At 45.9% G+C, this 12267-nt stretch overlaps 1 protein-coding gene across 1 annotated transcript in view; it reads left to right on the forward strand.

The window, feature by feature from the left end:
- The window catches only part of CFAP65 (cilia and flagella associated protein 65), a gene marked incomplete at both ends in the record, with an annotated part of 32852 nt that overhangs the window by 13556 nt on the left and 7029 nt on the right, over positions 1-12267 (forward strand). Inside the window, 10 exons of the mRNA XM_080621193.1 lie at positions 491-643; positions 1568-1733; positions 2279-2407; positions 3282-3507; positions 4245-4373; positions 4689-4865; positions 5543-5609; positions 9462-9572; positions 10348-10539; positions 11252-11410. Of these exons, the coding sequence (XP_080477319.1) occupies positions 491-643; positions 1568-1733; positions 2279-2407; positions 3282-3507; positions 4245-4373; positions 4689-4865; positions 5543-5609; positions 9462-9572; positions 10348-10539; positions 11252-11410 (1509 nt within the window). The remainder of the gene's footprint in view (positions 1-490; positions 644-1567; positions 1734-2278; positions 2408-3281; positions 3508-4244; positions 4374-4688; positions 4866-5542; positions 5610-9461; positions 9573-10347; positions 10540-11251; positions 11411-12267) is intronic.

A 12267-nucleotide genomic window follows, 5' to 3' on the forward strand; every position in this document is an offset into this window, starting at 1 on the left:
GTGGATTTTCCCAAACATGATGACACTGTCCTTGACTACAGAACAAAACGGGTCTTAAACAGGGTTAACAGATAATGATACACTCCAGGGGACTTGGCATTAACACAGCAGCAACTTTGTCATGCACCAGATGTTAATAGACAGAAGAAAAATGAGAACACAAGAGGTTTCTGATTTTTTTCTTCTGTTCTCCCATCCGTAAATTCAGGTTCTAAACTTCTACTGTATTCCCTGAGTTCAGATTAGTGAGGACTAGCACATCTCCAAAGCCTGGCTTTGAATATCTGAATATGCATTCCCAATACGAACCTTTGACACAGGCAATGATGGTGAAGGATTGAAGTGAGAGTGTCTCCAGAATTGTCTGTAGAGGCCTAGGTTATCTGTAAGAGAGGAAGTGACTGTGCATTGAATGCAACTGATGTGGTGTATAAGTTTGGCTCTGATCTGGAGCTCCTGTGAGCACTCTCATTCCCCTTTGTGATTTCAGTCTCAGGCATGGACTTTTACTCCTGACAAGGAGATCAAGTATCTGCTGCGAGCTAAGGTGTTTGTGAGGAGAAAAACCACAGACTCCATGTGTTCTGAAACTGTCCGTTATGCCTTAAGGATTGTTGGAGAGGGGGCACTGGGCACCATCAGGGTAAGGAACTGGGACTCACTGGGTAGTATGAAGGAATACTAGGGTAAGATGGGGGTCTTGGGCTTCCCCTTTCTGCACAATCTGTACTGGAGGCAAGTAATAAGGATTTACAGCAAAATTCCCAGTTGTTGCTTTCAGTGGAGATGACAGAACTGATTCTGGCAGCCTAATGGCAACAGCATGATGTAGATGTCCTGCCAGTTCAAATGTAACCTGCACAAACCCTCTGGGATTGCTCTCAAATCCTCTGTTCCAGACTCAATCAAGCAAGCTATTTAGCTCCTTGGACTTGGAGCTCTCTCCTCTCATTCTGTTTGCTGTCCTTCTCCATTTGTCCTGCTATCAGTCTGATTTTTAAGTGTAGTGGACCTAACTGTTCAAGTGGTGTAGCCAGCACATATCCACCTGGCTTTCCTCTTACTATCTGCAGATCTTCATTTTCAGGCAAGTTTCTTAAGGAACCAGAGCTAAATAAAGTAATACTTAGTAAGTCATTGCCCCATGTCAATCACATTGGACAGATAGGTGGTAATGTCTTACAGACACTGAGTCACTATAAATTGCATGTGAGTGGACAACTACCTAGAAGAGAGGGAGACTCTTAATGCAGTCAAGGAGGGACCAGCAGACCTATCTCAGCCCTTGCCCCAAGTACAGCTGGCCAGCTAGTGTCCTTACAGCCCTGAATACACTTCATCCTGTCCAGCAAGCAGCCTAAGTAACAGGAGGAGAAAGAATGTGGAGGACGGGTTGAGCCCTTGCAGCCCTCTTCTGACATCTCACAGGGGATGCCACATCCTGCACAAAGCAGGGTGCCCTTTGCACTGCACTGTGTGTGCCAAAGGATCAGCATGTGGTGAGATGAGTGGTGGTGACACTCAACTGCATGCTTAGTGACCATTGCATGGCGGGTTTGTATTCCAGGCAGAAAAGGAGCACCTGGACCTTGGAAATGTTCTGGTTGGTGACCTGCAAAGCTGCACCATTGTATTGCTAAATGATGGGATCTGTTCTCTGAAGTACATCCTCAGTGTGGAACAACTGATCACTGGGCCTTCTGACTCTGAGGAGACCCGCAGTGATCCTCTGGGTACTGTAAGGGAATTAGCATGGGATAGGGCCTTGGCTTTCCCCCCTCTTCTGTAAAATCAATCTAGCATAAACTCAGAAGTTGGGCTGCTTGCTGGCTAGCTTGCATTGATCCTTTTAAGTACCTTAAAGTGTCTGCTCCTTTGCTGAGGGATTTACTACAGGTGACATTTCTATCTTGCTGGTAAAACCATAATTCAGAGCATGACAACCGAAGTTAAACCAACTTGGACCTTGAAATAAGATGTGCTTTTCCAGTAGAGAAGAAAGTTAAAAGAGTTCCCAGAAGAAATGGTGGAGTGCAACCCTTAGCTGCCTTTCTAGAGGATCTCCTGTGGGGAAGTTCCCTGTTATTGCTGGCCAAAGGCAGGCTGGGTAGACCCAATGAGCTGCCTACAGCTGTAGTCTGGGAATCCCAACTTCAACATCTGAAGCTGTTCCTGATGATTAGGCGTGGGAGGGAAGTGGCTTAAGTGCAGGAAGGCTTAGGGATCTTTGTGCTGAACACATGTGAGCCAAGAGCTCATACAATCTCTTCTCCTACAGCTCTAGAACTGGAACACTCCAGAGGGACAATCCCTGCAAGGTCAAGAGCTTTTGTCCGAGCAACCGTCAGGCCAGGCCATCGGCTGCATTACACCTGGTCAATCAAATATGCTCTTTGCACCCCGACAGGTGAGAGATGGGTGTTTTGGGAAAATCATTCGCTCCCAACCAAGTAGACCAGGCCATAACAGACTGAGCTCCACAGTTCCCAGTATATGAGCTCTGCCTGAAGAAATCTGGTGATGAGCAATTCACCAGAGCCAGATCCTATGTGCTATCTCCTTTTAAATGCACCTTTTGGGGTTAGAGATGATTGAGCCATAAGACACAGACAAGGAAAGCTCCAAGTTTCCTTCTGCTCTGGTCACAAGATTCACTGCTCCTCTGCGTGATCATGGCCTTTTACAATCTGCCCTGAGACACATTCTGAGAGCTTCATGCAACCAGTCCCATGTAGCTGGGGTCCTTTTGGCACATTCGGATTGGTCCCTGTCTGAGAAAGAAGGAAGTTTAACTAGGAAAGGCATGGAGAGGGATAACAGGGAATGTAACAATGTGTAGCATGTAACAGGAATATTCAGAGGTGGGCAACAAGAAGACGCTAGTTATACAAGGAGTTTCCAGCTTAGAAAGTGGAGCATGGCAATGCCACGTGAATGGTATGGAGACCAGATGTAAACAAATATTTATGATTTTCAGCTTGAAAACAAAGGGAACTTCATAAAATGACTAGGCTGTAGGCTTAAATGAAAAAAGGAGGAGTTCACATAGTGCATAATTAACCTGTGTAAATACATTGTTGAGAAAGATCACATTCATAGTCTTGGTGATCTCTAAATGCAGAAGTCAAGGTGCAACTGGAAGTCAGGGGTTTACATGTTTTCAGAAGCTGCCAAAGTCCTGTTCTTTCTTTGGTTTGGGTAGGGCCTCTCTGTTTTGCTATCCCAGGCAGCTGTCCCTTAATGGTCCATGACTACTTTTTGATGTCTCTTTCTCTTCCCAGCTACAGATCTTACAAGGACAGAAGAGGAGCAGCAGCCCCTCTGCTGCATTGTAGCAACAGGTGTCTACCCAACTTTCTGCATCACAGATGCCTGTTCAGCAGGGAGTAGCAGTGGTATCAGCAAGTTGCACCTCTGGAGGCTCTTTTCCTTGGACATGCTGAATAAGTACTTGAAGCAAGACCCGACTCCCAGTGAGCTCATCAACAGAGTTCCCACTAGGCACAGGTAAGATGAGGAAATGGCTCAGAGGATCTATCAGTCCCTTGCATCAGTCAGAGATTCTGTGGCCATTGGCTTGTGTTGCAGCTCACTGCTGTGTGGCACGCTTATTCCATCTTAGCTGCTTCAGGCAGTTATTCACTTCCACTTCTCTGCTTACCCACCCGAGAAAGGAGCCACAGAAACAAAGAATAATTTAATTGCAATGGACCTCTAGAAGCCTGTGGTCTAACCCCTCGCTCAAAACAGGGACAACTAGATCAGGTTGTTGAGGGCCTTGTCCAGTTCAGTGCTGGATACCTCTGAGGACAAAGAAACCACAGCTTGACTTGGGACCTGATTGCAGTGTTTGACCACTTCCATGGTAAAAACTTTTTTCCTAGTATCTGATCAGAATATCTTGTGTTGCAACTTGTGCAGTTGCCGTCCATGAGCCCTTGCTTCATAAGGCTGAACAAACTCAATCGCTCCTTGTAAGTAATGTGCTTCAGTCCTCAGCCATCTTGGTGGTCCTCCATCGGACCATCTCCAGTATGTCAGTGACTTTGTTGTATGTACCAGGGAGCTGAAAAGAGACACCCTGCCTTACACCCCATTTCCTTCCTCCCAAAACGGCCAAGAAAATAAGGTCAGATAAGAATTATAAGGAAGACAGCCAGTATAGAATGACCCTTTTCCTTGTCATGCCCTACTGACTCTTCCTCCTGCCTCAATTTAATTTTTTCTTTCTCTCCTGTGACCAGCACATGCTTGAACCCTCCAGTGTACACCCCTCTCCTGTTGGATTTCAACTTTGGGGCTGCTCCAATAGGCTCAGAGCCTACCCTCGTGATGCTCCTGCTGGAGAACAAGGGTGTGGTGCCTGTGGAGTGGTAAGCAGTGCTTTGGGGAGCTGAACCTTCTTTCTGAAGTCTGTCAGGGGGTATACAAGTGCTCACAGGGGCTATGAGATGTTTACAAATTAACAGGGTGGGTTTTCTAGTTGCAGCTTGTGTTGTGGAGCTGCAACTGAGATCTGTTGGTGGGTCTGGGGGAGAAGCAAGCAAGGAATGTCAGAAAGGTCTATAGATCAGACCTGACAAAATGTGGTGTGTATCCACCAGCTATGCTGAGCCTGGCTGGATTGAATATGCTGACTGTGGCCCTAGTGAAGTTGTTTGTCTTTTGCTGACCGACTGGTTCCCTAGGGCCTTCTTGTTTCCTTCTGATCAGAAGATGGACATGGAGCACTGGGCAGAGGATGCTGAGTTTAGCTCCCGTGAGCTGCATGAGATGAGAATTCAGGATAACCAGCTCTTCAGTGTTTCTCCAAAGTCAGGGAAACTTCTTCCAGGACAGGAGGAATCTATCCAGCTCTTACACAGGTGATGGCAACTACCTGTACTTCAGAGCCTCATGCTGTGTGCCAGGACAGTGTCTGCCATCACAGTCCCCTGTATTTCCATACCGGATCCTTTCCCTCCACACACCCCTTGCCCAGCAGAGATTGGGCAAGTAAAAATTCCCTGAGCATGTCCAGTTTCTGGATCACACAAAGCTTGTCTTCCTCAGAGGGATGTTGTTAGTGTCCTTTTACACTGCAGTGCAAGAGACATTTAACCTGACATGCTGGGGACACTGATCTGCCTTGACCTGACAGTTGAGGAGACAAACAAGATGCTGCACTTCCTGTGGCATAGATCATACAGTGATATTTTTGTCATCAGCTAGAGCTGCTAGCCCTTTTATGCCTGTGGAGGGCATGAAGAAAGCTGACACCTCCCCTTTCACAGCAGACCTGATCTGTGAAGTAGTGGCATTTCAAATGGCATTAGCCTAGAAACTTGGGTCCTTAGATGGGTGTAAGACTAAAATCAACATTGCATCACTCATTCCTACCCAAACACAATGGTTCCCCTCCTTCTCTCAGTGGCACTTACGCAACAGTGACTCTTTAGCTGGGAAGTGAATTGTCTCTAATGTACTGTGTGACCCTGATTCTATCACCCTGGGCAAAAGGTTGGTTTCTAATGTTTTCCTCTGTCTCCTCTTTCACTGTTAGACATGATTTCATTGGCACTGATCGCCTCCCTGTCCTGCTGAAGGTTTCCTATGGCCATGAGATTCTGGTAAGATAGCAGGTGTTTTTTGCTTCTGTTTGCAGAACAGCAGCAGGTAGGAGCTGAATAAAAATCCCCCGAAGCTGCACGAAATGTAGGAGGCTGTGGCCTTCCCCTGTAATTTGCACTGGCCAGGCAGTAACAGAGGGACAAGCAGAGACATAAACCCAACATCCTGACAAACTCATGGTTTCAGCACAGTGTGATGTGCCAGTGCACTGGCAAAATGGCCCTTGATGTAGCATCTGCTGGTTTTTTCCAGTAAAATGATAATAATAATAATTATTATTGCCATCGTTGTTTATTATTGTTGCAGTTATTCTTAGTGTTATTACTATTATTATGTTTATTTGTTTATTTGTTAACCTTTGTATTTTATTGGTGGAATTAGTACAGAATTGTTTCCTCTTCCAAGCCAGCTTGAAACCCAAAGCAGCCTTCCTGGGATTTACCGTCTATGCATGCTTTCCACACTTGAGCATTTCTGTGCTTGGTTCCCCTAGTTTCATCTGTCTCACCATGAGTTCTTCCATGCAGTGATCATGGAGCTCAGATCTGCAGCCCATCATACTTCTCTCCTACACAGCTTTCCTGACTCTCCCCATCTCATCTCTCTGCACTCTTCAACCTCCCCTGGAATGGGCTTTTCTCCAAAAGTACCACCCACCCTGACTGCAGTTTGGGCACACACAGGCCAGCATGAGGTGGCAAAGCATCCTCCAGCTCTGAGGTATGGAGGCAGCTGCTTCCCCAGGCCCAGAAGGTATTCCGTGCATCCCTGGTTGGTTGTTCCCACTGCAGCCCTGCTGCCTTTGTCCACCCACTTATTTCTCCTTCCAGTGGTAGAGGAGCTTCCTACTCACGCTTCTTGCTTCATTGCTTGCTAAAGTACACCACACCTGATTTTCCTGTGTGTTTTCCCTGAGCATTTCCAAGCATTTCCTCAGGCTTGGAACTCTTTTCTCTCTCTTCCCCTTTTCTCAAGCTGTCATGTAGAGTCGGTCACCTTGTGCTCTGTGGGGCATAGCCCATGCCCGGCTGAGCCTTCCTCTCTGTCTCTGAAGTTTCCTATGAGAACATTGTGTTCACGCATCTCTTCTATTTTTCTTTTCTTTCAGGACTGTTGTCAGCTGAAAATCCAACCCTTTGACCAAGCTGTTCAAACAGTGGCTTAACTGTGCCTTCCCTCAAAGCCCTTGGACAGGCTCCCTGTGCTCTGCCTGCCTGGCACAATCCTGAGAGTGGCTGTGAGCATTTCATCAGCTGGCCAGTGAGGGAATAGGCTTTGGAGTGGACAGAAGCCTGTAGGGCACACATCCTCTCTTGCCACATAGCCAGCTGCTTTGGTGGCTACTAGAGGCCACCACCCTACCTCATGCTATCACTGCAGAAGGGACTGAAAAAGCATGGGTGGCCCTGGGGATGATAAAAGATCCCTGAGTGCCAGTACTTAACTGCTAATATCAGAAAGTGGGTGGAGAAAAGGCTCCTCCCTCTGCAGAGAGGGCAGTTGAGGGGGCTGAAGAGTGTGCCTTCTGTCCTTTCATGGCATGAAAGGCACAGAGCTGTCAGGTCCTACGACAGGAACTGCCCTAAGCAAGCTCACATGCATAGCAGATCCTCACCTGGGAACCTGGTGAAATGTGCAGAACATAAGCTAACCTTAAGGGAAGGTAATCTTGGGGTGACATTTTGGGTATTGTCAAGCCAAAAGTTAAGCTTTGGAAAGTTGAGAAAACACCAATAGGCGAGGTAGAGATCATTGGGCTGGGGTAATGCCTCGTCATTCAGTCAAATTCCAAATTGCCTGGCTTCAGAGCAGTGATGTTAGCCAGCTGCAAGCCAATGCCTCATTTTTTGGAGGTCCAAATTCACTTCTGTTATGGTTCTACCCATGTGATCAGATTTTGACCTCCCACTCCTCTGCTTCCCCAACAGAACCTGCCTGCTTCATCTACAGGAGGAGCTCCCTCTTTTTTACTCCTTCCCCTCTGTGGCCAACATTCAGTCCTGCATTATAGCTGGATTTATAAGTGCTCTGAAGGATTCAAACTGATTTCCCATTGGCAATTTCTTCTGGCTGCAGAATGAAACTTCTATGGGACTTGTGTGTTACCCAATCCCTTGCACAGTAGGGAAACGGCCTCTTGCTGCCTAGTGCTCTCACAGGTTGTCCTTTGCCTCACTGCCATAGCCTGCCTGCAAGAGTGCAGATGTGACCTTGTTCTCAGAGCTCCAGGATCATTTGGCCAGGCAGAATCTGCAGCCCTCAGCAGTTTTAGTAAGAAAAGCTCAGCCAGCTGCAGGTGTTGCAGGATGAGGTAGGCTGGTTCCCAGAACTCACTGGAGGGAAAGCTTGGATTCCCAGGGAGAATCCCTGAGCACAGAGCATCCATAAATTGGAAGTGTTTGTGCTTCACCTCAGAGCTGCTAATTAGGTTTTGTGAGATGCTGTCACCTACACCACACGTTCTCCAGGCAGCTCTGCTCCTTGGGAAATCTGGCATTCCTGCCCCTCTCATGTTCTAAGTCATTGCTGTGAAACAAAATCTCTGCACTATGGAAGGAGAACTGATTGCAGCAGGTCTTTAATGTTCTCTATTTGTCTCCCTTTAACTGACAGTCCTCTGAATGTTGCATCTAGTGTCTATGAATATTGGTGGCAATTTTTCCTAGGTAGTTCTGGTCTAGTGGAGTCCAAGTTAGGATTTTTTTGACCAAAGTAATACAAATGGGTGTTTTACTCCCAAAGCTCAGGAAGGTTCCTGACCCTTTTTCCCTTGCAGTTTGAAAGCATCAGCTTTGGTCCTCTTCCTGTTTGCACTTCATCTGGCTTGCTGAGGCTCTCAGGAGGCTGAATGCTCATGTAGTGCTTTGAAAAGATCCCATGCGAGACCTTGTTAGCATTATATTTCTAGTCCCTTCTCCCTCCTCACTTTGCTGATGGAGCTAAAACAGAATGTGTTGTTTTAGAGGAACTGGCATTCTCTGCTCTTTTTTAAGCAGCCGATACAAGATCTCCAGCAGGGGTCTGTCCAAGGCATCCACCTGCCATTGCAAACATCCTCTCCATCTTCTGCATATGCACTTGAAAAATAGCCATGCTTTAGCTAATTAAGAACTGCAGCAACTTATCTCCCTTTGGCCCATGCAAAGATATTACTAGCTCTGTGACTGCTTTGCAGTCTCTGCCTCAAGGCAAACAGCTCAAGGGTGCTTTGGGTGATCCTGCAGGAAATCATGCGTCATGACTCATCTCCAGCCTGACTGCAGTATTCTCAAAATGCAGAATGCCGTGTCTCTTCCTTTCCATGAAATAGCTCTGCAAAGCTCTCTGCTTTGCTTGAAGTGCCTGGTGGCTGCTTTGCTGTTGATCCTTATTTGATTGCTTAAAATTCAGCTGGGATCTTCTTGCAGCTTTGGACTGTTAGACATATTCTTGGAGCAGGATGTCCTCCAGAGCGAAGACATCCAGATGGTCCTTTCCAAGAGGAAACCGTTACTTACCTAAAATCCTGTGTTTCCAAAGGGTTTGTTTGTCGCAGCTGCACACTGTCTTATGTACAGTCCAGACACCTTCCTTCATGGAGAATTTCTACCATATACTTGCACAGAGAAACACTGAGGCTAGTGCCTGACACAGCAGAGAGAAAAGTACCTTCTCTCTGAAACAAGATGAAAAAACCTTTCAGAGGAGAGCCAACCGTTGAGTAGGCTCTCTGTCTCCTTGCTTTTTTCTTAGGACAACTTAAATCTGTAACTGTTGACCTCAACTTGTAAAGTCCTTCAGAGTCCTTGTGCAATTGTTCACGATGGGACCAAGCCCCTGTAAGAAACTGACTGTGTTTGTTTCCAATGTAGCTGAACTTCAGCGGTGTGACAGTGGAAGAGGGTCAGCAGTACATTCATTTTACATCCTCAAAGCACCTCTTCACACCCATTGCCATTGGGACCTCCCACCCCCCCACACAGGTGAGCATCCTGAGGCCAATCCCAGCAGCAAGTGGGGGGAAGGAGCTAGTGTTACTGTGTCCCAAGGACAAGCAGTATCCAAAGCATTTCCCAGAAAACAGAATGGCCTCCAAAGGAAAGCATTACAGCAGAGCTTTGAGACTAGCAGAGTCTGGAAATGGCTCCTGGGATGGTAGCAGGGAAAGTACCTTTCACCACCTCCAGTTTGACAAATTTGGCTTTCACTCTATCCAGAATGCTTATGAGGTGTGTTAGGCCATCCTCTTATTCTCTTGCACTGGATCCAAGTGAAAACTTGTCTAGCTGCTCCAGGCACTCTGGAAATAAATTCTGCTTTTTAGTAAATTAATTAAACTTCCTTAAGCACTTATTTAACAAAAAGGCAGCTTTGATTCTGTTCTACCTAATTTACTTGAGAAATGAACAAGTCTGAATTGAATTAAGAACACTTTAATATGAGTGGTTTTGCATTTCAAGTAATCCACTTTACCGTGATCCCTTTAGCTAATTTGTATTAATTTTCTCCTAGACTGAATTTGCAGGGCACCACTTGAAGAGGCACTGTCATTATCAATGTACATGGGTGGTGATAAACCCTCAGCACAGTCTCCTATTAGAGCCTCAGTGATAAACCTTGACACTATGAGGTCTCCTCGTTCTTAGGAGACAAGCTGCCTAATTAATTATAAATGCTTATCAGAGTCCTCTGAGGAAGTGCTAACTAGTTGAACTTGTGTGTGGTGTAAGAAGCTCTGCTCTCTCTCACTCACTTTAGATTTATGAACTCTACAATGGCGGCTCCGTGCCGGTGATATTTGAGGTTCAGTTGGATGAGGTTATGAAGATCCAGAAGGAGAATTTTCAGCATCCTGTGTTTGTCTGCCTAACTCCTAGAGGTGAAATTCCCCCTGGCATAACAGGCCACATTGAGTGGATCTTCTCACCACTGGAAGCTAGAACATACGTGGTAAGACCCTCCTCATGATTGCCAGAAACTGTTTATTTCTGTTGTTGTGTGCCTAAAACTCTTTAGATCTCTTAATGATGGTTGGTCCATGTCATGCTACAGCTGAATTGAGCTCCATTCATTCAAGAAGCAAAGAATCTTGAAAGCTGATGAGTGGTTGGTCTGTTCAGAAAATGGAGCAGATAGATTGCTATCTCATAAGTTTCTTCTTCCCAAAGAACAGGTTTCTTCCACAACCAAAGTCATCCTATTTTTCAAGGATCAAACAGTGACTGAGGATATCAACAGTATATGATCAGATTTTTGGTTCATTCTTGGCCTCCAGTAACTTCACCAAAGAGACTGAAGTTGGTGTCTTTTATCAATGCAGTGTACATTGCTGCAGACCTCTGCAAACAGTGTTTCCAAAGACCTTTGTCGCAGGCTGCAGCAGGCAGGCAGGGCCAGAGCTGGAGCACCATTAATTACCCCACTCTGCAGTGGATGCATGGAAAAATAAATACATCTAAACCTCCAACTTTTGCTGCAAGAGGGACTCTCTTCCCATCTCATAGTTAGCAGGGAAGGGCAAGGCCTGAAAGAACAAAAGACTGGATTTCTTTACATCCACTCGTGTTGTATTTAAACTAGTCTATTACCAAGTATATTAGCTTATTGCACATCTCTCCCAAATATGACTCTCGACTTAAAACTCTGTTCTTGTCCAAGGCAGGTTGATGTTCCCATCCACATCCTGGGAGGTGAATCAGCTGTGATCACTTTCAAGGGAGAAGGCTACGATCCAAACACCATAGAAGAGACTGCTTCATCCAGTAAAGTTTTGCCTCCTTCAGCCTTTTCAGGTTCTACCAAGCTAACTGTGCCTGGGCAGGTGAGTCCAGGCATGCTGATATGGGCAGTATGAACAATCCAGAAATGTGTGTGAGAGACTGAAATATGCAAGTGGCCACATCTAGCAATAGTCTTTGTTGCAGAAGTGTTCATTTGCCATGAGATAGAGCAAGATATTTCCCTTCCAGCATGTCATCTAGAGTTTAACTCATAAAAAGCAGTTGTCCTGAAAGGTGCTGTCTTTCCAGCTTGCTGCTTCCACTGCCATTAGAACAAAAAAGGCTTTAGGCTTTGTTCATGTTCTTAATTTTCTATTGAAAATTACCCCTACATCACAGCTAGCTTTTTCATTGGCAGCTACAACACCTTTTTCTTTGGCAATTCATTCACAAAAAAGCATTATGCTCCTGACATACTCTACCAGGGCTTGGCTGCTAACATTTCACTCCTAAACTCAGATGATTCATAACCTGAATGCAGACTGCAGGATAGTCACTCATTCAGGCACATCCTGAGGAATGTATGTGTTTAACCTGTCACTGGCTCAGCAGGAGCTTTTTTGGCCCGGTCTGAGCCAGCCTGCCAGCCTGGAAAAATCTGTTGTTAAATTCACTCACAGATTTATTCATTACCCACAGTGTAATGGATCAGCATTAAACAGCATCAGCAGAGGCATAGTCTGGTCAGGTAAAGGATTCATCCTTAATGACATTAGTGTGCCTAGCTTGGAGCACGGCCATAGCTACATGTGCTCTTTGGCTTCCAGCAGGGCGATTGAGTTCCTGGGTATAGCAAAGAGATGGTTAAAAACCTGTCTCAGGCTGGCAACAAAGATGTCATTCCACAAGGCTCTGTTATCTGCAACCAAGAGTCATTAGCTTCTCTAATGATCAATGT

The sequence above is a fragment of the Psittacula echo genome, assembly GCF_963264785.1.
Source record: "Psittacula echo genome assembly, chromosome: 6".
NCBI lineage: Eukaryota > Metazoa > Chordata > Aves > Psittaciformes > Psittacidae > Psittacula > Psittacula echo.